This window comes from Urocampus carinirostris, chromosome 20, assembly GCF_059441175.1.
Source record: "Urocampus carinirostris isolate Australia breed hairy pipefish chromosome 20, RoL_Ucar_1.0, whole genome shotgun sequence".
Taxonomy (NCBI): domain Eukaryota; kingdom Metazoa; phylum Chordata; class Actinopteri; order Syngnathiformes; family Syngnathidae; genus Urocampus; species Urocampus carinirostris.
In genome coordinates, this window is record NC_142368.1 from 25168829 (window position 1) to 25188505 (window position 19677).

At 39.3% G+C, this 19677-nt stretch overlaps 2 protein-coding genes across 11 annotated transcripts in view; both read right to left on the bottom strand.

Annotated features, from left to right (window-relative positions):
* LOC148346709 (uncharacterized) overlaps nucleotides 1–19677 on the bottom strand; it is a 66415-nt gene that overhangs the window by 35065 nt on the left and 11673 nt on the right. For 5 of the 7 annotated variants that reach the window (XM_088325189.1, XM_088325191.1, XM_088325196.1 and 2 more), the window contains exon 2: nucleotides 17896–18031. In XM_088325189.1, the coding sequence (XP_088181315.1) occupies nucleotides 17896–18031 (136 nt within the window). Of the gene's footprint in view, nucleotides 1–17895; nucleotides 18067–19677 lie in introns of all 7 variants that reach the window. The other 2 variants (XM_088325190.1, XM_088325193.1) reach the window with 1 other exon arrangement.
* On the bottom strand, nucleotides 1559–12438 carry LOC148346711 (uncharacterized). Of its 4 annotated transcripts, none has more exons than XR_015848289.1 (3): nucleotides 10949–12438; nucleotides 10784–10855; nucleotides 2621–2691 (listed from the first exon to the last, which is right to left on the bottom strand). XR_015848289.1 is itself a non-coding variant. In XM_088325200.1 (2 exons), the coding sequence occupies exons 1-2, from the start codon at nucleotides 10896–10898 to the stop codon at nucleotides 1748–1750; spliced, it is 1059 nt and encodes a 352-aa protein (XP_088181326.1). In that variant the 5' UTR covers nucleotides 10899–11722; the 3' UTR covers nucleotides 1559–1747. The 4 variants fall into 4 exon arrangements, 2 of the variants coding, with proteins under 2 accessions (XP_088181326.1, XP_088181327.1); XR_015848288.1 differs by having other exon boundaries at nucleotides 2677–2691; nucleotides 10784–10860; XM_088325200.1 differs by having other exon boundaries at nucleotides 1559–2691; nucleotides 10784–11722.

The following is a 19677-nucleotide window of genomic DNA, read 5'->3' on the forward strand; positions in this document are numbered from 1 at the left end:
CACCCAGCATCCACCCTGAAGAAGTAATCCAGGTTCTACTTCCTCGTTTGTGTGTATACACACTGCACTGTATCTCTTGCATGCTAAGAACTTTGACATTTTTTATTGTTTAATATCTCGTGCATCCTTATGGTTGGTGTATAGCTTAAAGAAGAGGCCAGCCGATTCATTTGAAATGAAGGTGGAACAAGAAAGCATGATAAGGTTGAGAAAATGGTCGGAACGTTTTTTTTTCGGCCACTTTTTACCACGCAGGAGGAAGTTGCCTTAATATTCCATAAGTAAGTTAAACTTAACTTTATTTATCTTTAAAGTCAAGTCATGTTTATTTGTGACGCCCTTTATCACAAGGAGTCTCAAAAGGCTACAAAGACCACAGAAAGTCAACGCCTAATATGTAGCTTTGTTTGTCAGTACTATGCTTATCATTCATTCATCTTTGTTACGTTATAGAGCATATTATTATATTAAACGTTTATTTTTCAAATTCAAAACAATACAGCTTACTTATGCAAGCCTTAAACATACTTATGTAAAACTTAAACATACATTCCATACAAAATACAGCACTGGAGAAACTTGCGAACAAATTCAACTTACAGACGATTGTTCAGAACCGTTCGTAAGTAGGGCAGCGTCTGTATTTGGGTAGCCACTAAGCTTAGTACGCATTTGTAAGGAACATTTGTCAAAATAGGCACAAAACGAGATCTTGTGTTTCTAAAAAACAACAATGTTGCCTCTTTACTCACTTCCTTTTTTTCTTTTCCACACGGTTTGTCCTTTGTTATTCATAAATGCGAGTTTCTCTTGACAACAATGTGTCTTATTCTATCGTTTGAAATTTATTTTCCTTGACATGTAAATTAAAGTAGTTTTTTAGTATCAACCACCTGCATTATTCATTTGTGTGTCTGCTATTTTCCTTCTGGGCTGATTAATCAATATCCATATTAATGAATTTTCGATCATTTAAAGACAAAATTAAAATATGTTTAGAGTAAAGCCTTCTTCATGATAAATGCTAGGTACATTATGAGGCTATGTCGGATTAATTCGGGTGGATACCGTGAGCACTATCTGCTGGCTGAATCATTGAACCTTTAAGTCAAATCTGACCTTTCTGAAGCCCTTTTCATACAATGAAATGCAACTGAAATTGCTGAATGAAAAAGAAATTCCTTTCTTCACCCCAGCCAATGTTCTACACATAATTATACAAAGATTGTGATGGAAAAGCAAGGTAAAATACATCATGTGAAGAAAGGGACCTCAGGGAAGTTCATGGGCATTTAGAGACGGTAGCAGCTTACTGACGAAATAAGTTTGAAGCCTTGTTCCCATCAGCAAGCAAACAACACTTCCCATTTTGGATCCCCACGCCCCATAGAATGTGCAAAGCATGACACCCACAGTATTTGTCTTCATTTACGTTATCGTTTTTCCGCCTTCATAACATGGAGAAAAAGTAGTTTGATGAGCTGTTCTTTATTCAGAAGATCATTCAGGTACACGTTTAAATTTCAACAACAAGAATATTCAAAATACTCAACATATCTTCACTTAATTCAAGTCATGTTTATTTGTATAGCCCTTAATCACAATACGTTCCAAAGGGCTGCAAATAAATTTTTGGGTGATATAGCACGTCACATCTTAACATCTGTATATGTAAATTATTAGGATGGAAGTAGCTGATGTCATTGTAGTGATCTTCAAAATAACATATGGTCAAAAAAAAAGCTCTTTATTTCCAACATTTGTGACTCTTAGCTCCAGCCTTACTTGAAAATCTTTGATGACAAAATGAGCATGACAAATGTTTTTCAACAGTGTGGGTTTTTACGTGTACTTTTAGGTAGTCCTTCCTAGCAAACTTTTTGTCACAAACTGAGCAAGCAAATGGTTTTTCACCAGTGTGGATTCGTGCATGTGCTATGAGTTTTTGCTTTTTAGCAAACTTATGACCACAAACAGAGCAAGTGAAAGGTTTTTCCCCGGTGTGTGATCTTGTGTGTACTTTCAAGTCTCCACTGTCACGAAATTTCTGGCTGCAAATAGAGCAGGCAATTGTTTTTTCACCAGTGTGTATTGTTGTGTGATTTTTCAGTTTTGCTTTCTCAGCGAATGTTTTACCACAAACTGAGCAGGCATAAGGTTTCTCACCAGTGTGAATTCTGATGTGACGTTCTTGGTAATCCTTGCGAGCAAATGTCTGACCACAAAAAGAGCAGGGAAATGGTTTTTCACCAGTATGGATTCTTGTGTGAAGTTCTAAGTGGGGTTTGTGAGCAAACTTCTGTCCACAAAAACAGCAGGCATAGGGTTTCACACCAGTGTGGATAGTCAGATGGCTTTTCAAGGAAGACGGGTATCGAAACGCTTTTCCGCAGTGAGGACATATCCGGCGCTTGCAGTCAGCGATACGTGTCGTGGCACTTCCTGACTGGTGAGCCTCGCCTTTGTCTTCAGAATGGGACGTGTCGTCATCATCTGACAGTGGAGCCAAATAGTTGTCTGCTGGCAACCCTTTACTACGCTCGTTTTCATTTTCTGTCTTGATTTTTTGACTGCAGCTACTGCTCCAAAAGTCATTTTGTCTTTCTTCTTCTTTTTGACCTTCATCTTCAGTGGTCAGATGACAATCATTCACAACCACCTCTGTAACATCCCCTTCGTCTTTAGGTATTCCTAAATGGATTTATAGACAATTAGGCACAGAATAAGTAGTGTTCTTCAATGTTGCAAAATATTCTATGCGCCGGGGGACTCAAGAGATATTTACTTAAAGTTGACTGATCTAGCTTGTTTGCTATGAAGCAGTGGTTCTCAACTGGTCTGACCTTAGGATCCACTATTCTACCCTAATGTTAAGCTGTGATCCAAATCAAGTAAGAAATCTCAGTTCTTAAATAGATCCAATGAAAGAATTGTTTAGTTTAAAGGAGGGATCGTAGAATATATTCAATTTTTTTCAAAAAACAAATTGACCAGCAAACCAACACAACTTCAGGTACATACTTTCATATAAGACTACATCGCAGATAAGCAACTCTTTAAAACCTGCTCTCAATAAGTCACATAGTAGAGGGAAATTCAAATATGAATAAAACGTGTACATAAACATCAATAATGATTTATTTATGTAATTAATCAAGTTTAATACACTGGTTAAAAGCTAAAAATACAATGTTTTTGAAACCATTTACTGTACCTTCCAACAGCAATTCAATTTTAGACACTAGTAACACCTTTTACATATTTCACAATTGTTCCCTTTATCGACTCAATCTTTGTTGTCAATATTTTCCCCTTTTCCTTTGCCTTATACTTACTTTCCTTCAGACCTGTTATTATGAGCAGAACAAATCAAAATCCCAATTATATCAAATGTGGTCCCCCTTAAATGTACTGATTGACTGAACATGAAGAAGGAATCAAACAGGGCATTATGGCCATCTAATGTTAAGGGGTGCATTCAAACCTCAGTTTTTTGTCTTTTCAGCATTGTTTTGCAAAGGAAAAGGCTTGCGACACACTTAAAACACGTCCACAACACACCGAAAACGGCTCCGCGACCTACTTTTGGGTCCCGACTCACCAGTTGAGAAACAATGCTATAGAGCTGTGACATAATTAGAAAAACACAACACGTTTAAAATGGCGAAGTCCATGAATACAACATGTGAAGCCAGCCCTAAAACAGACTCCTTTAGGTTATTGATTGTGGGTTTTCGTTTGTTTTTCGTAGCATGTCGCTGATTGTATCATTTTGTCTAGCTAGTGCACCATAAGCGGCTCATTGGCTGCCCAGTGCATTGTTTGGCCGGCTAGTCTGGTGTTAACGCCAGTTTTGCCTTGTTCCTTGGTCTGTTTATACTTGGCCGCTCAAACAGTTGCTGATTTTGTGTTGTAGGTTCCCAATTAGCTCGACTGCTCCCTTAGTGTTTTTCAAATAGGTGCCGATTTTGCAGTGTTTCTTGGTATTTTTAATTTAGTATGTCCCAGAGGCCTTTGCCAATTCTATAGTTGGTTCCCAGTTAGCTTGGCTGCTCACTGCTTGTTTTTTTGGACCCCCAGTCTTGCGTTTCTCTGCTAAGACTGCGGCTGCCCCACATTGATCGGTCCCAATTAGCCCTCCTGTGGGGGCTCTGTGTGATTTTTTTTTGCCAGATAGCCCCTTTCGACTACTCACCCCTTGTTTTAACATCACTAAATCTACCTGGAACACAAAAGCTAGGCATTATCAACAAAAACTACCAAAACTTAGCTTAAAACACTTGTAACGTCTTTGACTAATTTACACGTGAACCAATATGGTGACTGTCTGGCATGCCTGCCAGTGTTCCTCACATGAAGTCACAGCTCACAAAGTCAAAGATGAGGCTGCATGCAAAATGCATTCTCTCTGAAAATAATTGGAATATATATTATGCAAAAAAACACAAAAACAAGCCCGCTGCTGACCTTCTACCACTCCACCAGAGTCTGCTGACCTGTCAGTGTGGCACTCAAGATGCACAATAGCTGACAGAAGGAGGCTGCAAATGATGACTAATATTGCACAACCCACTGCTTTCCTTGACTGACATTTAAAATTCCAGATAACTGAACAGAGCAAAAGGTATCATAAAGGACTTTTCTCACCCGGCTTCCATCGTTTCAACCTGCTACCCTCTGGTAGGCTTTGCAGATCCATTTGAGCCAGAACTGTTGGAGCTATATATTATTATAACTCCATTGCTGGCAAAAATATTCAGGCCGAGACATTTATTAAGTTGAAAACTACTGCGCAAATGTAGTGAGCCCGACCCGGGCGCCATCTTGCTTGGTTGCCCAGGCCCAACTGACAACAGTAGGCGTGGTTCTCTCTCCGTTCCTATTCATTCTATATACATCGGACTTTAAGTACAACTCTGAGTCCTGCCATGTGCAAAAGTTTGCCGATGACACTGCGATCGTGGGATGTATCAGAAACGGGCAGGAGGAGGAGTACAGGAAATTGATTCAGGACTTTGTCCGATGGAGCGACGCAAACCACCTGCACCTAAACACCACCAAGACCAGAGAGATGGTGGTGGACTTCAGGAGAACCAGAACTCACCCGGTTCCTGTAACCATCAAGGGAGAATGTGTAGAATTTGTCCAGACCTACAAATACCTGGGTGTGCAGCTGGACAACAAACTGGACTGGACTGCCAACACAGAAGCTCTATGTAGGAAAGGGCAAAGCCGACTTTACTTCCTCAGAAGGCTGGCCTCCTTCAACATCTGCAAAAAGCTCCTGAAAATATTCTATGAGACAGTAGTGGCAAGCGCCCTCTTCTATGCGGCAGCGTGTTGGGGAGGCAGCGTCAAGAAGAAGGATGCCTCTCGTCTCAATAAACTGGCTAGGAAAGCGAGCTCTGTTGTGGGCAAAGAGCTGGACAGCCTAACAACAGCAGCTGAGAGACAGGCACTGAAAAAGCTGAGGTCAATCATGGACAATCCATCGCATCCGCTTCACAGCATTATCTCCGGACAGAAGAGCAGTTTCAGTGACAGACTGCTGTCACTGTCTTGTACTACGGACAGACTGAAGAGTTCTTTTCTTCCTCATGCCATGAGGCTCTTTAACTCCACCCGGCAGAGTAAAGGCCCACATTAAACCACACCACCTACATTGGATCTTACTGCATTATGTGTTCTGTGTAGCACTATTTAGTTAATCTATATAACATGCTAAAGTGGGCATTTGCACGTCACACTGGGTATTTGTATATTGTTTTCTTTTGGCTTTATTATTGTATTGTTCTCAGCTCAGGGATGCTGCTGGAAATGTGAATTTCCCTTAGGGGATGAATAAAGTATCTATCTATCTATCTATCTATCTATCTATTGAAAGGTTGAACATGCGCAGTGAATGGATGGAGTGGCGCATACATATTACATTAAATACAATAAACATTAAAAACGTATTAAAAAGAATGGAATTAGACTGAAAATATGGATCTTTGAAACGTGACTATGTGTGTGTGTGTAATGATTGCTTGCATATTGAAAAACAGGTTAAACAAGTTGATTTCATAGCATAGGAGTCTGAGAAATACACAACTAAAAGTTGCCTACTTTATAAGGACAAATAGACTTATATAAGGCTTCTTCCCTAAGGCTGTCACAATACCTAACACAAACATGCACTGAACTGACATACTTTGCATTGGGTGTCATTTGCACCACTTTATCGTATCAGGTAATCCATATTTGTACGGTAAATAACCAATAATTATAATTGATCGCTGCAATCTGTGGTTGCCTACTGAGTTTTCATATTGTGTTTTGTCTAGTGATGTGTAAATAAAGATATATATTTTTAAGCATTTTGGTAACTGCACTACTTTTGAATTCTATGTTACTTTTTAAATTCTACATTACTTTTAAGTTCTATGTCTACATGTGCACTGAATGAGGCAGCTTTGAATTTCATGACACTGTGTAATGACAATAAAGGTGTTTAATTCTATCCTACTCTATTCTTAAACATGTATAATTTTCTCAGATTTTGCACATAAAAAAATTGGGGAATACCTTTAATATTTCTCCACCAGGAATTGCCTTCTTTGTTCTTGATTGACAGCGTCATTTTTATTTTATATCAGTAGAGGTATCCATCCTTGATAGCACATGGCCTTACACACTTGGATGAAAAATCTCCTTTTATGTGTGATTGGAAGAGATACATTTACACTTTAATTCTGTTGCTAGATTTTATAATGCAAATATATCAGAAGTGTGAAAGCCAAAATATATGTACACAGCAACTGCACTACATTTTACTTTTCTGGTTTTAGACCGAATAGCCCATGCTTGCAATATGATTTTTGTGAGTTTAGAACTCAGTGGGACACTAAGCACCATTTTGGTTTGGATAAAGTGGCATTTGTACACATTGAGTCAATTCGAGGTCAGGAATCAAATTCTATAAACTTGGTTTTAAAGCGACATTAAGTATTTCTAAGCGCTTGCTAGTGGTAAAAAATCCATTCATAAAAAAATAAAAATATATATAATACTGATTTGAATAATAAGCAAAGAAACCATGAATTATCATATAGACATGTGTTCGTTGGTTGGATCCTTTAACCACTAGGGTCGTAGGGGCACCATTTCCTGAGGTATGTCTTGGGCAAGTACATTCTGGTAGCGCCCATCCATCTCCAGGCCAACATAATTACCAGTTTTACTTTGAAACTCATTAATCAGGACTATATATTTACTGAGGTAGCCTTAAAGGTTTACCCTTTAAGTGTTATTTTAACATTGTTTTTTAAGGTAGAAATGATGTTAATTAAGAACTAAAAAAGTAAAGACTTTTAACACATCCCCAGTGAACATAACATGAGGATCACCTAGAGGGCTCTGACATGATTTTCAACCATCTTGCTGCTAGGTCATAAAAAACAACAACCACCCAAAAATCTTGTAAAAGTCTGTGGGGAAAGGGGGGAGAATTGTACGGTTTGGTAACTTTGAACAGTAACTAAGACATTTGTTCAATCACTGGGACAAAGCATCAACCCAGCATAGGATGGAAACCGGCACCAGAAAAACATAAGCAATGAAAAACAAAATAGATATGATGATCAACCATCAAGAGCTTGAACTTGTCAATCCATCCATCCATTTTCTGAGCCCCTTATCCTCCATTAGGGTAGTGGGGGCTGCTGGAGCCCATCCCAGTTATCTTCGAGCAGCCAGCACACAAAAACTGGTTGCCAACCAGTTGCAGGACACACAAAGACAACTCACTCGGTCGTTCACAGATAGAGACAATTTGGTCCGGCCTGTCAACCTGACATGTATGTTTTAGGAATTCGAGAGGACAACCTGAAACTCCGGAAGAAACCCACACAAGCACAGGGTGAACTTAAGGGGAAATAGCCAAAGCTGAAATCAAACCCTGGACCTCTGCACCACGGGGCTCAAACTAACCATCTAGCCATGGCCATAGCCTCGGCTTGAACCTTTCACTAAATATAAATATCTTAGAGCTGTCATATCAGAAGAGGTTCCAGAACCAGAAATAATGACCAAGATGGCTCAAGGCACAGTAAAAGACATGGACTCTCACTAAGAGGAAGATGGGGCCTAAAAGTTCCAGCCCAACCTGACACAGGCCTACGGGTATTAAAGCCTGCACCAGCCAAGCCCGACTAATCAACTTGATTCAAAGGACCCAGCCTGAAATAAACCAGAATTTTCATATTTTATCTGTGAAGACTCGGGTGGAGCAGGATTTCTCTCTCGATAACTTTTCTTTTAAAAATTATCCACCATCATTGTTATTAGTTTCCTTTTCTTTGTGGAGGTTTCCGTGCAATGTATTCCATCCCACTTAATGCAACTCGCATCCGCTTGCTTGACACACAAAACGCACCGAAACACCTGACGCACAGATACTCCACAAAGTAAAATAAACAAATAACAATGACGGGTGGATAATTTATTTTTAAAAAGTCAGCGAAAAAGAAGCCCGACCTGAACCCAAACATAACGATTGACAATTTTGAGTCGGGCTAGAGCCTAAGATCTAATCTCTATCTGGCCATGGAGATACGATGCTACAGGAAACTTCTAGGCATTTGGTACATAGTCCTTGTCACAAACAAAACAGTGAGCAACACCATCAGAGAGCTCATTGTTCTGTACAAGTCAAGTCATGTTTATTTGTATAGCCATTAATCACAAAGAGACACAAAGGGCTGCACAGATCAAAGACTATTGCAAACTACGAACTGTTATGACACCATCCCCTTATATTGTCAACATAAAATATAGGTTAAGCTTGGATTTAAACATTTCCACTGAGGTTGCAAATCAAATCTCAGGAGGAAGAGAATTCCACTGTACCAAAGAACTGTTGTTGTTGTTGTTATTTCCTGATCGTTTTTCTCTGTATTTCTGTCTGTTCCCTTGAAAATTGTTAACTTTGTTTCATGATGAAATAGTCAAACACTTAAATTGAAACTTGCATGTCAATTTTGTTTGTAAATGATGCAATGTATATAAAAAAAATTAACATAGGCTTTTTATAAAAACTCTTGGCAACCTCTGCCGGACCAAAGCAGTACTACAATTCTCAGCGTCACAATGAAATGGTGTGCACTCGAATTTGCATTGATTCAACGTTCTTGGTGGTTCAAAAATTACGTGATACAACGAATCAATTATGTAATTAGTTGTCAATGCTTTTAATCATCCATTTTAATCGATTTTGTCGATTTGTTGTTGCAGCACCTGTATGGTCATGTCACAAGATCATCAGGACTGGCCAAGATCATTCTAGAGGAAACAGTCCAAAGGAGCAGGAGGAAATAAAGTCAGAAAAAGAACTGGGTCTGACAGCCTCAAGGAATGGACTGGTGCAATCTCTGCCATGACGAAAAATTGGCCAGGGATTGTCGGCAGTAGAACAGTTGTCTAGAGTGGTGTCTCAGTTGTGCACCAACAACCCAGCCGGTTAAGGGATCAATGAACCGTGAACACAATACTGCAACATCTAGTGGTCCAACATTACACAGTGTCCCTTTAAGAACTATGGCTTCGAGCTGGGGTCTCCAACGTGGTGCCCCGTAAGAATGGTTGGAGTGCCCGTGGACCTGTCCTGAAAACAGCCCACAGGTTCTTTGTGATCTAGTGAAATTATATTTTTATTTATTGACTGAATCCATTCAACCCTAGTTTTCATGATTAACCTGCTAACCTGGTGATTTTAGAAAAGCAAATAAAATAATTCCAGTTTATGGGTTTCATGAACAAAAAAACAGATATTTTTTAACAATTGAGATAATGAAATGTCTTAAAACACATTTCGATATCATCTTTGTATTGATTTAGTTCACAGGAAATACCACAAACTAAATTCCCATTTATGGGATTTACAAGGCGAATGGGCAAAAATGTGCAGTTTTTAGCTAGATATCTGGCTATCTTTTTAGCTAGCCACCTTCTTACATATTTAGTTATTTAACAGGACATTTAACTGTCTTTTTACATTTCTTTGCATGCTATCTGACTAAAATTTTAGCTTTTTTGCTAGTTATCTGGGTAGAATTTGGGCACCATTTATAGCTCATTATCTATCTTTTTTTTTAGCTCTCTACCAGGCTATTAAGTTGGCTTTTTACTCTTTTAGCTAGTTATCTAGATACCGTCGAGATTTTTTTAAAACCTGTTTACCATTCTAGCTAAAGATCAAGATATATTTTAGCTATTTAGTAAGCCATATAGCTAAGTTGCTATTATAGAAATTCATATACAAACTCAGGGCAGCACAGCAACGCAGTGGTTAGCGCATGTGAGGAACAGTTTTAAGGTCATGTGATCGAATCTTTCGGTGTGAAGTTTGCATGTTTTCCCTGTGCTTGCGTGGGTTTCCTCCGGGCACTCCGGTTTCCGCCCACATTCCAAAGACATGCATTTCAGGTGGATTGGCCGGTCCAAATTGTCCCTATGTGTGAATGAGCGAGCGAGTTGTCTGTCCCTGTGTTCCCTGCGATTGCCTGGCAACCAGTTCAGGGTGTCCCCTGCCCACTGCCCAAAGATAGCTGGGATGGGCTCCAGCACCCCCGCGGCCCTACTGATGATAAGCGGTGCAGATAACGTATGGAAGGATATACAAACTCGTTGCCCTTTGCGCTAATTAGTAACAAAAAAAGTAGATTTCAGCTTGAAAAAATGTTGACCTTTAAAGGAGACTGCGTAACAAGAAATACAAGAAAATAGCATCAAATTAGTGACGAACCTGCTCTGTTCAGCAAAACTCGTCGCTCCGTCTCTTCTTTAAATCCACAATCATCCACGTCATAATTGGATTCTGTTCTTGTGCACATTTTCATGCGATATTCAAACTTACACATGAGATATGCTGAGTGTAACAAATATTTTTTTGTTTGTGGGATTAACTCACAGTTAAAAAAATACACGGAATAAGAGGCAAATTGCGCTGAGCAGAGATGTTAGCAGAATAGTTGAGCAGAAGTTTCTTCTTCTTGGGGTATAATGGCGGTTGGCATCCATCTTTTTAGTGCATTACCGCCTCCTTATTACAACACCCTCGTCACCGCCCCACTTCTCAAATCCTGTTAAAAAGTTCCGTACTCCACAAAAAAAAAATAGAATCCCCCGTTGAGGCCAATTTTCCGAGTCCAGCAACCCTTTCTTTGAAAATTCCATGACTCCTTCTTCCACCAGCCCTTTATTCATTTCCTCTCTTTGAACCAGTTTGAGCAGACAGGTTGGTTATATCGCTGTCGTTGATTGGATCGCCGTTAAAAGAATTGACGAATCACAGAAAAATATACTTTAGGGACAAATCCGCTGCGTTTAAGTGCTGCTAGTGAAACGTTTGCAAAATGCACACAGTGAAAGTACCGTCACAGAATACCGGATATGTAATTTTTCTTTTCAGCAGACATAGTAAATCAAATAAAATATTTTTCTAGCAAAGTTAAATGCAAGTGTAAGTGATGTATGAAAACGTCAAAAAACAACCCATTCTTTTTAGTAGCAGCAAGATGGAGGACAATTATCAAAGTTCCCTCGAGGCTCGTGTTTTCCAACCTACGAGCATGTATGAAAGTTCATGCATTTAAGGGAGAGAACCTACAAAGAGGACCGGAGGATGCTGCTTGGGGGGGTAGGATGGCAGAGCTATGCCCTTGCGCAATAGTTTTGCCCTTTACACTTTGGTTAACTACTATTAAAAGATAATAACTCTGAAATTGTTTAATTGATGTTGAAAATGTCAGGAAAAAGTGTTAAAATGTCATATTGTGAGTGCAGCGCTGCCGAGGACTTGTGGACAATGGCCGACCAACTAGGAAAATTCCCGGACTTGCCAGCAGGGGAGGTCCCTGATGCACAGTACGTGCTTTACGGGGTGAGTCGGTCGAGGTCTCGGAACGACTTTGCCAGGGATTGGCTCACTCTCGCTGCCATCAAGGACTCCAGCTGGACTTCTAGAAACCTGCTGGTATGGAGGTGCAGGCAGATCCCCCCAGTGGCTGTGCTCCAAATGGCTTTATACCATACAATCTGTGAGCGGCGGGCCTAGGACGCAGCCATAAAGAAGAATCGTCTGCACCCACCCAGAGTGGGGAATCGGGGCTACACTGTGGGGGAACCGGGGCTACACTGTGGGGGTCCCGGCAGCAACGGCCTGGGTTGTGGAAAGTAGATGTAAGGGAGAGGAGCCACAAATAGGACTGGAGGATGCTGCTTGGGAGGGTGGGATGGCAGAGCTATGCCATTGCACAATAGTTGTGCCCTTTACACTTTGGTTAACTACTATTAAAAGATAATAACTCTGAAATTGTTTAATTGATGTTGAAAAAGTGTTAAAATGTCATATCGTCACTTCATAGTGTCAGATATAACAATATTGTGATTATGCTTGATGGTTGTTGAGATTGTCGTGTTTGTTTTGCTGCTGTTGGTGTCGGTGGATTTGTTCAGAACAAAAAAAAATCGACTTTGGCCTGGACGGATCTATTGACACTAACAAAGATGTTATACAACGAAATTGTGAATACGCTTGATTGCTATTAAGATTTTCGAGAAGGATTGTTCAAACCTCACATTGTGTTTGCTGTTAAACATCATATTGAAATATAATAGTGTGAATGTGCTTGATTGCTGTTGAGATTGTCAAGATTGTTTTTCTGTTATTAGTGTCAATAAATTTTTTCAAACCAAAAAAAAGTTAAACAGGATGCAGTCAATTATATTGTTAGATAACTGGACGGATCTATTGACACAAACAAAGATGTTAAAAATGTCAAGAAAAAAATGTTAAAACGTCATATTGCCAGACATAACGAAATTGTGAATATGCTTGATTGCTGTTGAGATTCTCGAGGAGGGTTGTTCAAACCTCACATTGTTTGTTTGATGTTATTAGTGTCAATACATTTGTTCAAACCAAAAAATAATATCTATCGAAATAATGAAATTGTGAATGTATTTAATTGCTGTTAAAAGTGTCGATAAAAACTCATACTGTGGGGATATGATATAATTAAATTGTGAATGTGTTTAATTGCTGTTAAAAATGTCGACAACAATTGTTCAAACGTCATATTGTTAGATATAACAAAATTGTGAATATGCTTGATAGCTGTTGAGATTCTCGAGGAGGGTTGTTCAAACCTCACAATGTTTGTTTGATGTTATTAGAATCAATAAATTTGTTCAAACCAAAAAAATTATGCTTAATACTTAAATATTTTTTTGGATGAATTCAGTTTTATTTTATTTCAGGGCAGCACGGCGGCGCAGTGGTTAGCGCGGGTGCGGCACAGTTCTAAGGTCTTGGGAACCTCCTGTGTGGGTTCAAATCCAGCTACCGGACTTACTGTGCGGAGTTTGTATGTTCTCCCCGTGCTTGCGTGGGTTTCCTTCGGGTACTCCGGTTTCCTCCCACATTCCAAAAAACATGCATTTCAGGTGGATTGGCCGGCCCAAATTGTCCCTAGGTGTGAATGAGCGAGCGAGTTGTCTGTCCCTGTGTGCCCTGCGACTGGCAGTTCAGGGTGTCCCCTGCCCACTGTCCGAGGATGGCTGGGATGGGCTCCAGCACCCCTGCGACCCTACTGGGGATAAGCGGTGCAGATGATGAGATGAGTTTTATTTCACCAGGAAGCTTAGTGCATTAAGCAATAATCATTTAGGGCGGTGTTTTTCAAACAGCGTGCAACGGCACTCTAAATGGCTCAAACTTTAAACAGCAAAGAACATTCATTTAGTAATTTAGCACTTTATTTCTCAACATCTGTACATTAACAGGTAAACCAGAACATAAATAATATAAAAGTTATGTGATGATATTGTGGTTGTCTTTAAATTTATATTGTGGAAAAGCAACTACAATTACAAACAATCTTTGACAGTATAATAGTAATTCATAACACATGCCATTTCTTAACATTTGATCATTAGAAAAATTAAACAGAAGTACATACCTGGTAGCTGTCATTTTAACTAACTATTATTGCACACTGGAAAAACAAGTACATTATTTTCATATAGCCTTTAAAACAAGCGTGTGAAGATTACCGTAAATTCCAGACTATAAGCCGCTACTTTTTTCCCAAACTTTCAACCCTGCGTCTTTTTCAGTGATGCGGCCAATTCATGTAATTTTTCTAACGGCCGCCAGCGGCGCTCGAGTACTAAAGTTAAGATTTAGACTGCAACTTCTTAGCTTGTGCACAAATTAAATTAGCGGAGACATATCCTTATCATGCAATTGCAGGAAGAAAGGCACATGACGCAACTTTCAAGCTAAACGCAATCGAGCAGTCCGATATAGAAGGAAACAGAGCCTCCACACGTATACCTTACTTTGTGAGCGTGATGCTAGCGTGATTTTGAATAAGGGTGCGTGGGACGACGACTATGTGACAAAGTCTCTTTCCCATACTGAAGGAAGACGACTTTGATGACATCATATATGAGGAGGAAGATGAGGACGGTTTACCGTGCCTACTTCAAGTTCGGTATGTTTTTTTAACAGAGCTGCTTACTTTGATGCGAGCGTGTTCCTAGCAGCGTTTTGCTACCCTTTACAGGCAAGGTTTGGGATGAAAGTTATAATATTATTATTAAAGCTTTGAAAACTCTCTTGGTGACCGTCTTTCTTTGTAAATATGTGTAACCATGTATAAAATGTATTTGCAACTGTATATTTTTGTAATGTATTTATTTTAGAAACTTATTCTGTTATGTTTTGTACGAACCAATGAGAAAGAAGGGGCAGGGCAAATGCGGGCTGACGGAAAGTGGAGAAAAGGTGAGACGTGTTTGTGGACCCGGCCGACAATAGTCGATATATATTTTTCCCACCCTTACCTTTGGAAAGATACACTTTTTTCCTTAGATTACTTTCAACAGGCACCCGGACTCTGCAGGTCTGCATTAAATAATAAGTATCATTTTCTGTTCATTTCGCCAGCTGTAGTTTTTGGACTGTATTGGGTATGGGTTCATTTGTATTGCATTTTTTCAATGTAGGCTCATGTGGCTAATATACAGGTGCGGCTTGTGTATGTACAAACCCGGTTTTCCTACAGAAATGTGGTGGGTGCGGCTTATAACCAGGTGCGCCTTATAGTCCGGAATTTTGGGTAATAGGCATTCATGTGTTAACACCAGATTGTATCCTGTTTTACTGTATAACCGACACGCACATTGATATGACATTTTGACCACTCGCTCTATTTTTTAAAAAGTTGTGAGGTAAAATCCACAGCAAAAAGGGGTGTAGTGTTAGTGCTAACTGCTACTTTTATCAAGCCATTTGTAAATCTCAGCTCTAGCTTAACTTTTATTGCCACAAAATGACCGAGAAAAGCTTTTTCACTTGCGTGCATTTGAGTGCGTCTTTTCTAGGCTCCATCGTGAACATATTTTTTGGGGCTACAAATAGAGCAGGCAACCGGTTTCTCCCCATGTATCATTTAGTGATATTTGAGTGCTTCCTTCATGGCAAATTTCACCACACACTGAACAGGCAAATAGTTTCTTGCCAGTGTGCACTAGATCGCACTGCATTATCTAATGCGAACGAAAACCAGTGCCAGAGAGCACAGCACAGTAGAAAGATGCCAGACCAAAATGGCGGTGACCACAAATCTGGCATTCCACTATGTAAGATAAATACAAATTTATCAATAAATAGTTTTTTTCATAAAGATTAACATTGGTATGATGGTTCATTTATTTTTACCTAGTATTCAAATATTTTTTTTGTGAATTCAAGGTTTCTGTACCACTGGGAGGCACTGAATAATACAAAATGTCCCTTTAGGTTTTCTTGTTGGCAAATTGTTGACCACAAATGGGGCAGGGAAAATGTTTCTCACCAGTGTGGATTCTTTTGTGAGGCATTGTGTTTGCTCTCTCAGCAGGCAACATGTTTATCACCAGTGAGGGTTTGCACATGTTTTAGGAGAGCAAATTCCTGACTACAAAGAGAGCAGGCGTATCTTACCAGAATGTGCTCTTGTGTTTCCTTTTAAGGCTCCCTTAAGAGCAATTTTTTGTCCGAAAACAGAGCAGAAGAAATATTTCTGACATGTTGGTAAAAATCTTTACCATAACCAATGTTCCATCTAAGCTGCATGTGTGCGCAATTGTGCACTACCCAGAGCTTTTCCGCGCACAAGAAAATCTAGCCAGCACACAAAAATGAGGGCTCGAAATTGCTAATTAAAAAGCGAATTAAGTCAAAGTTACAGTGCATGAAGGTAAAAATACTCAGGTTCCCCTGACGCTGTGTTCTAAATGCAGTATTTTGAAGACAATGTCGAAGTAGAACGAAGTAGAGTAAAGTCAGCAGAGTTTTTCGAGAACCGGCTTCTTCGGCTCGGCTCACTAAAAAGAACCGGCTCTTACGGGTCCCAAACGGCTCTTCAGGTTGTTTTTGCTTCTTTAATCCCTACAAGGCCAAATATTATGTAAAATTGTGCACAAAATGACTTAAAGGAAGGAGGGGAAGAATAGAACAAAAAATAAATAAAATGAAAAAAGTAGTGAAAAGCTGAGAAAAAAAAACTAAACAAAAGGAGAGAAAAAGAGAAAAAAAGAGCAGGACAAATTAAGAAAAAAAAGCCAGAAGAAAAGAAAGAAGCAAATAAAGGGAAAAACGGTAATAGAGAACAAAAAAGCAAGAAAAAACTAACAGCTAGGAAAAAATAAACACAATGACATTTTATTAAAAGGAATTTTTTTAAAAAAGGAGAAAAAAACGGAAAAAGAGGAAAAGTTTGTGTTGCATTCAAATAATTTCCAATTATATCAAGTTAATCTTGTTGCCAACATTGTACTTCCACTAAAAAAGTAATTAAATACACTTCTGTATCGCGCAACCGACTAAATAAGCCCGCAAAAATGTTAGTATTATGCTACAAAAGATACCAGGAATAAAAGAAATGGAAATCTTGTGAAAGACCTGTAAAAAAAAAAAATGACGTTTGTCGGCCCTGCAACCTTTGCAATTTTATATTTGTCAATTCATTCAAAAGTGAAAAATAATTTTGCATTGCTGGAAACTCAGCAAAATGTAACGTGATGTCAAGTTTTGGACATGTTTGATAATGATTCAGTTGCCACACTCGGGTTGCTGTTGCACACTGTTGTTTCAAGCGTTGCTCAACGACTTTGTGTGAACGCTCAGACCCGTGGAAAATTAGAAGGAACATTGACCATAACTATCCAGGCAAATGGTTTCTCACAGGTGTGTATTGTTCTGTTATTTGCTAGCTGTGTCTTCTCAGTAATTCGTTTTACCACAAACAGATCAGGCGAAAGGTTTTCCACCAGTGTGTATTCTTGTGTGTACTGTCAAGGCTCCCTTCCGAGCAAACTTTTTACCACAAACTGTACAATCGAATGGTTTCTCACCAGTGTGTTTGGTTAAGTGATTTTTTAGTTGTCCCTTGTGAGAAAATTTCTGACCACAAACAGAGCAGGCAAAGCGTTTCTCACCAGTGTGTATTATTGTGTGACTATTTAGTTGTGCTTTCTGAGCAAATTGTTTACCACAAAAGGAACATGCATAAGGTTTCTCACCAGTGTGGACTCTAGTGTGAAGATCTAGGTGATCTTTGCGAGCAATTTTCTTCCCACAAAAAGAGCATGCAAAAGGTTTCTCACCAGTGTGGACAGTCAAATGCTTTTTTAAAGAAGACGGTTTTTGAAATGCTTTTCCACAGTGAGAACATTTCCAGCGTTTGCCGTCAGTGTCATAATTTGGTGATTTTTCAAACTGTTGGTATTGTTCACTGTGCTCGTCCTCGTTTTCTGTCTTAATAAGTTGACTCCAGCCGCCGCTTGGAAGCTCCTTGAGTGTTTTACCTTCATTTTGGTTTTCATCTTCAGTAGTCAAATGGGTCGCAGTCACAGGCAACTCTGAGAAATCATCTTCATCTTTAATTTTCTGTGGCAGCTCCTCCTCCTCCTCCTCCTCTTGAAGGTTGGCCAACATTGGCAGCTGCATACCAGGAGATTTATATTTTTTACTGACGTCTGCGGGACAGAATACAGACGCAGTTTCGTAAAAAGTTGAGCTAGCTTCCAAAATGAACACGATGTGTTTTCAACACCAAGATTGGCCCTTTTTGATCTAGATCAGTACTTCTCAATAGGACTAACTTGAGGACCCACCATCCCACCCTCATTACAAGCTTCGACCAAAATCTAATTTTTTTTTTCATGAAAGATGGTTTAAACCAGACGTAGTACAGTATATTCACATTAAAAAAACAGCAAAACCAGAACAACTTCAAGTACTCCTCAATGCACAATTGGCTGCATTTCAATGACATTCATGCTCTGATTGCAGTGAAGCCTGCAGAAACATGGGAGGTGCAAGAGGCATTGAAAGAAATGAAAGGGGGGAGGCGCCTGGGTTGGATGGTTGTACTGCTGAATGCTTGAAGAAAGGTGGCACAGCCATGATTGACTGGTTAGTACGCTTGTTGAATGTAAGCTTTTTAAGTGGTGTGGTTCCTGTTGATTGGTGTAGTGCATGTTAGAGGTAAGATCGGGGCAAAAAAAAGCACCCGAGCCCGACGCAGGCCCGAGGGGTATTAAACCCGACCCGGACCGAGCCCGACTAATTAACTGGATTTGCTGGCCCGGCCCGAAATTACATATTTTATTTATAAGGAGGGGTGATTTATGATAACAAATTAAACTCTGCCTTTTGTTACAACATCTAGGCCTAAGTTAAATAAAACTGTATAAACATTTACATCTTTTATATTTCTGTGTCTGCACTGCAGATGTTACATTAAGCGACAATCTGTCATTGACGGGTTTTTTTAAAAAAACATTTAAGGGCGTCCGTCATTTTGACGACTTGATCATTGGGCCATAATCCACAGCAGCAGGACGTCCTTAAGATTTTAGCGCAGCACTTTCATTGAGAGGGGGTGTTGACGTGTTGTGCCCTTTTCCGACTCCTATGCAAATTCCTCCCCCCTCTGATCGTATTCTATATAAAACGCTTATTAAAACAATAAAGCGAGCTAATTATAATAATTGGGAGATCCTAGTCTATATAACGCGTTTATTTAATCAATAAAGCGTGATTTTATTCTACAAATTGCGTTTTTTAACGCGGATGAAAATGTCACCAACGTCAATGTACGCTTCCGACAAAAGCGATCGTATTCTATATAATACGCTTTAAAACAAAATAAAGTGAGCTAATTATAATGATTGGGAGATCCTAGTCTATATAACGCGTTTATTTAAACAATAAAGCGCGATCGTATTTTACAAAATGCGTTTGTTAACGCGGATGGAAAAGTCACCAACGTCGCTGTACGCTATGATTTCGGCATTCACAACTAATTGTACATAAATAATATTTATTTGATTTACTATAATATCCGTATGTAATGTCTTTTTTATTGTGAATGAAACCCTGGTTGCATTGGATCCCGCGGTGTAAACAAATTGTTGTTTTTTTCATTTAAAATCGGAGGGGGGGAGGAATTTGCATAGGAGTCGGAAAAATAGCAATTACAGCTCCTTCTCCGTTTTATCCAAATTATTTATTTTATAACAAGTATTCCTTGGTCTAGTATCCATACATAGTTTAAGTATATATTTTTAATGAACATATATTTA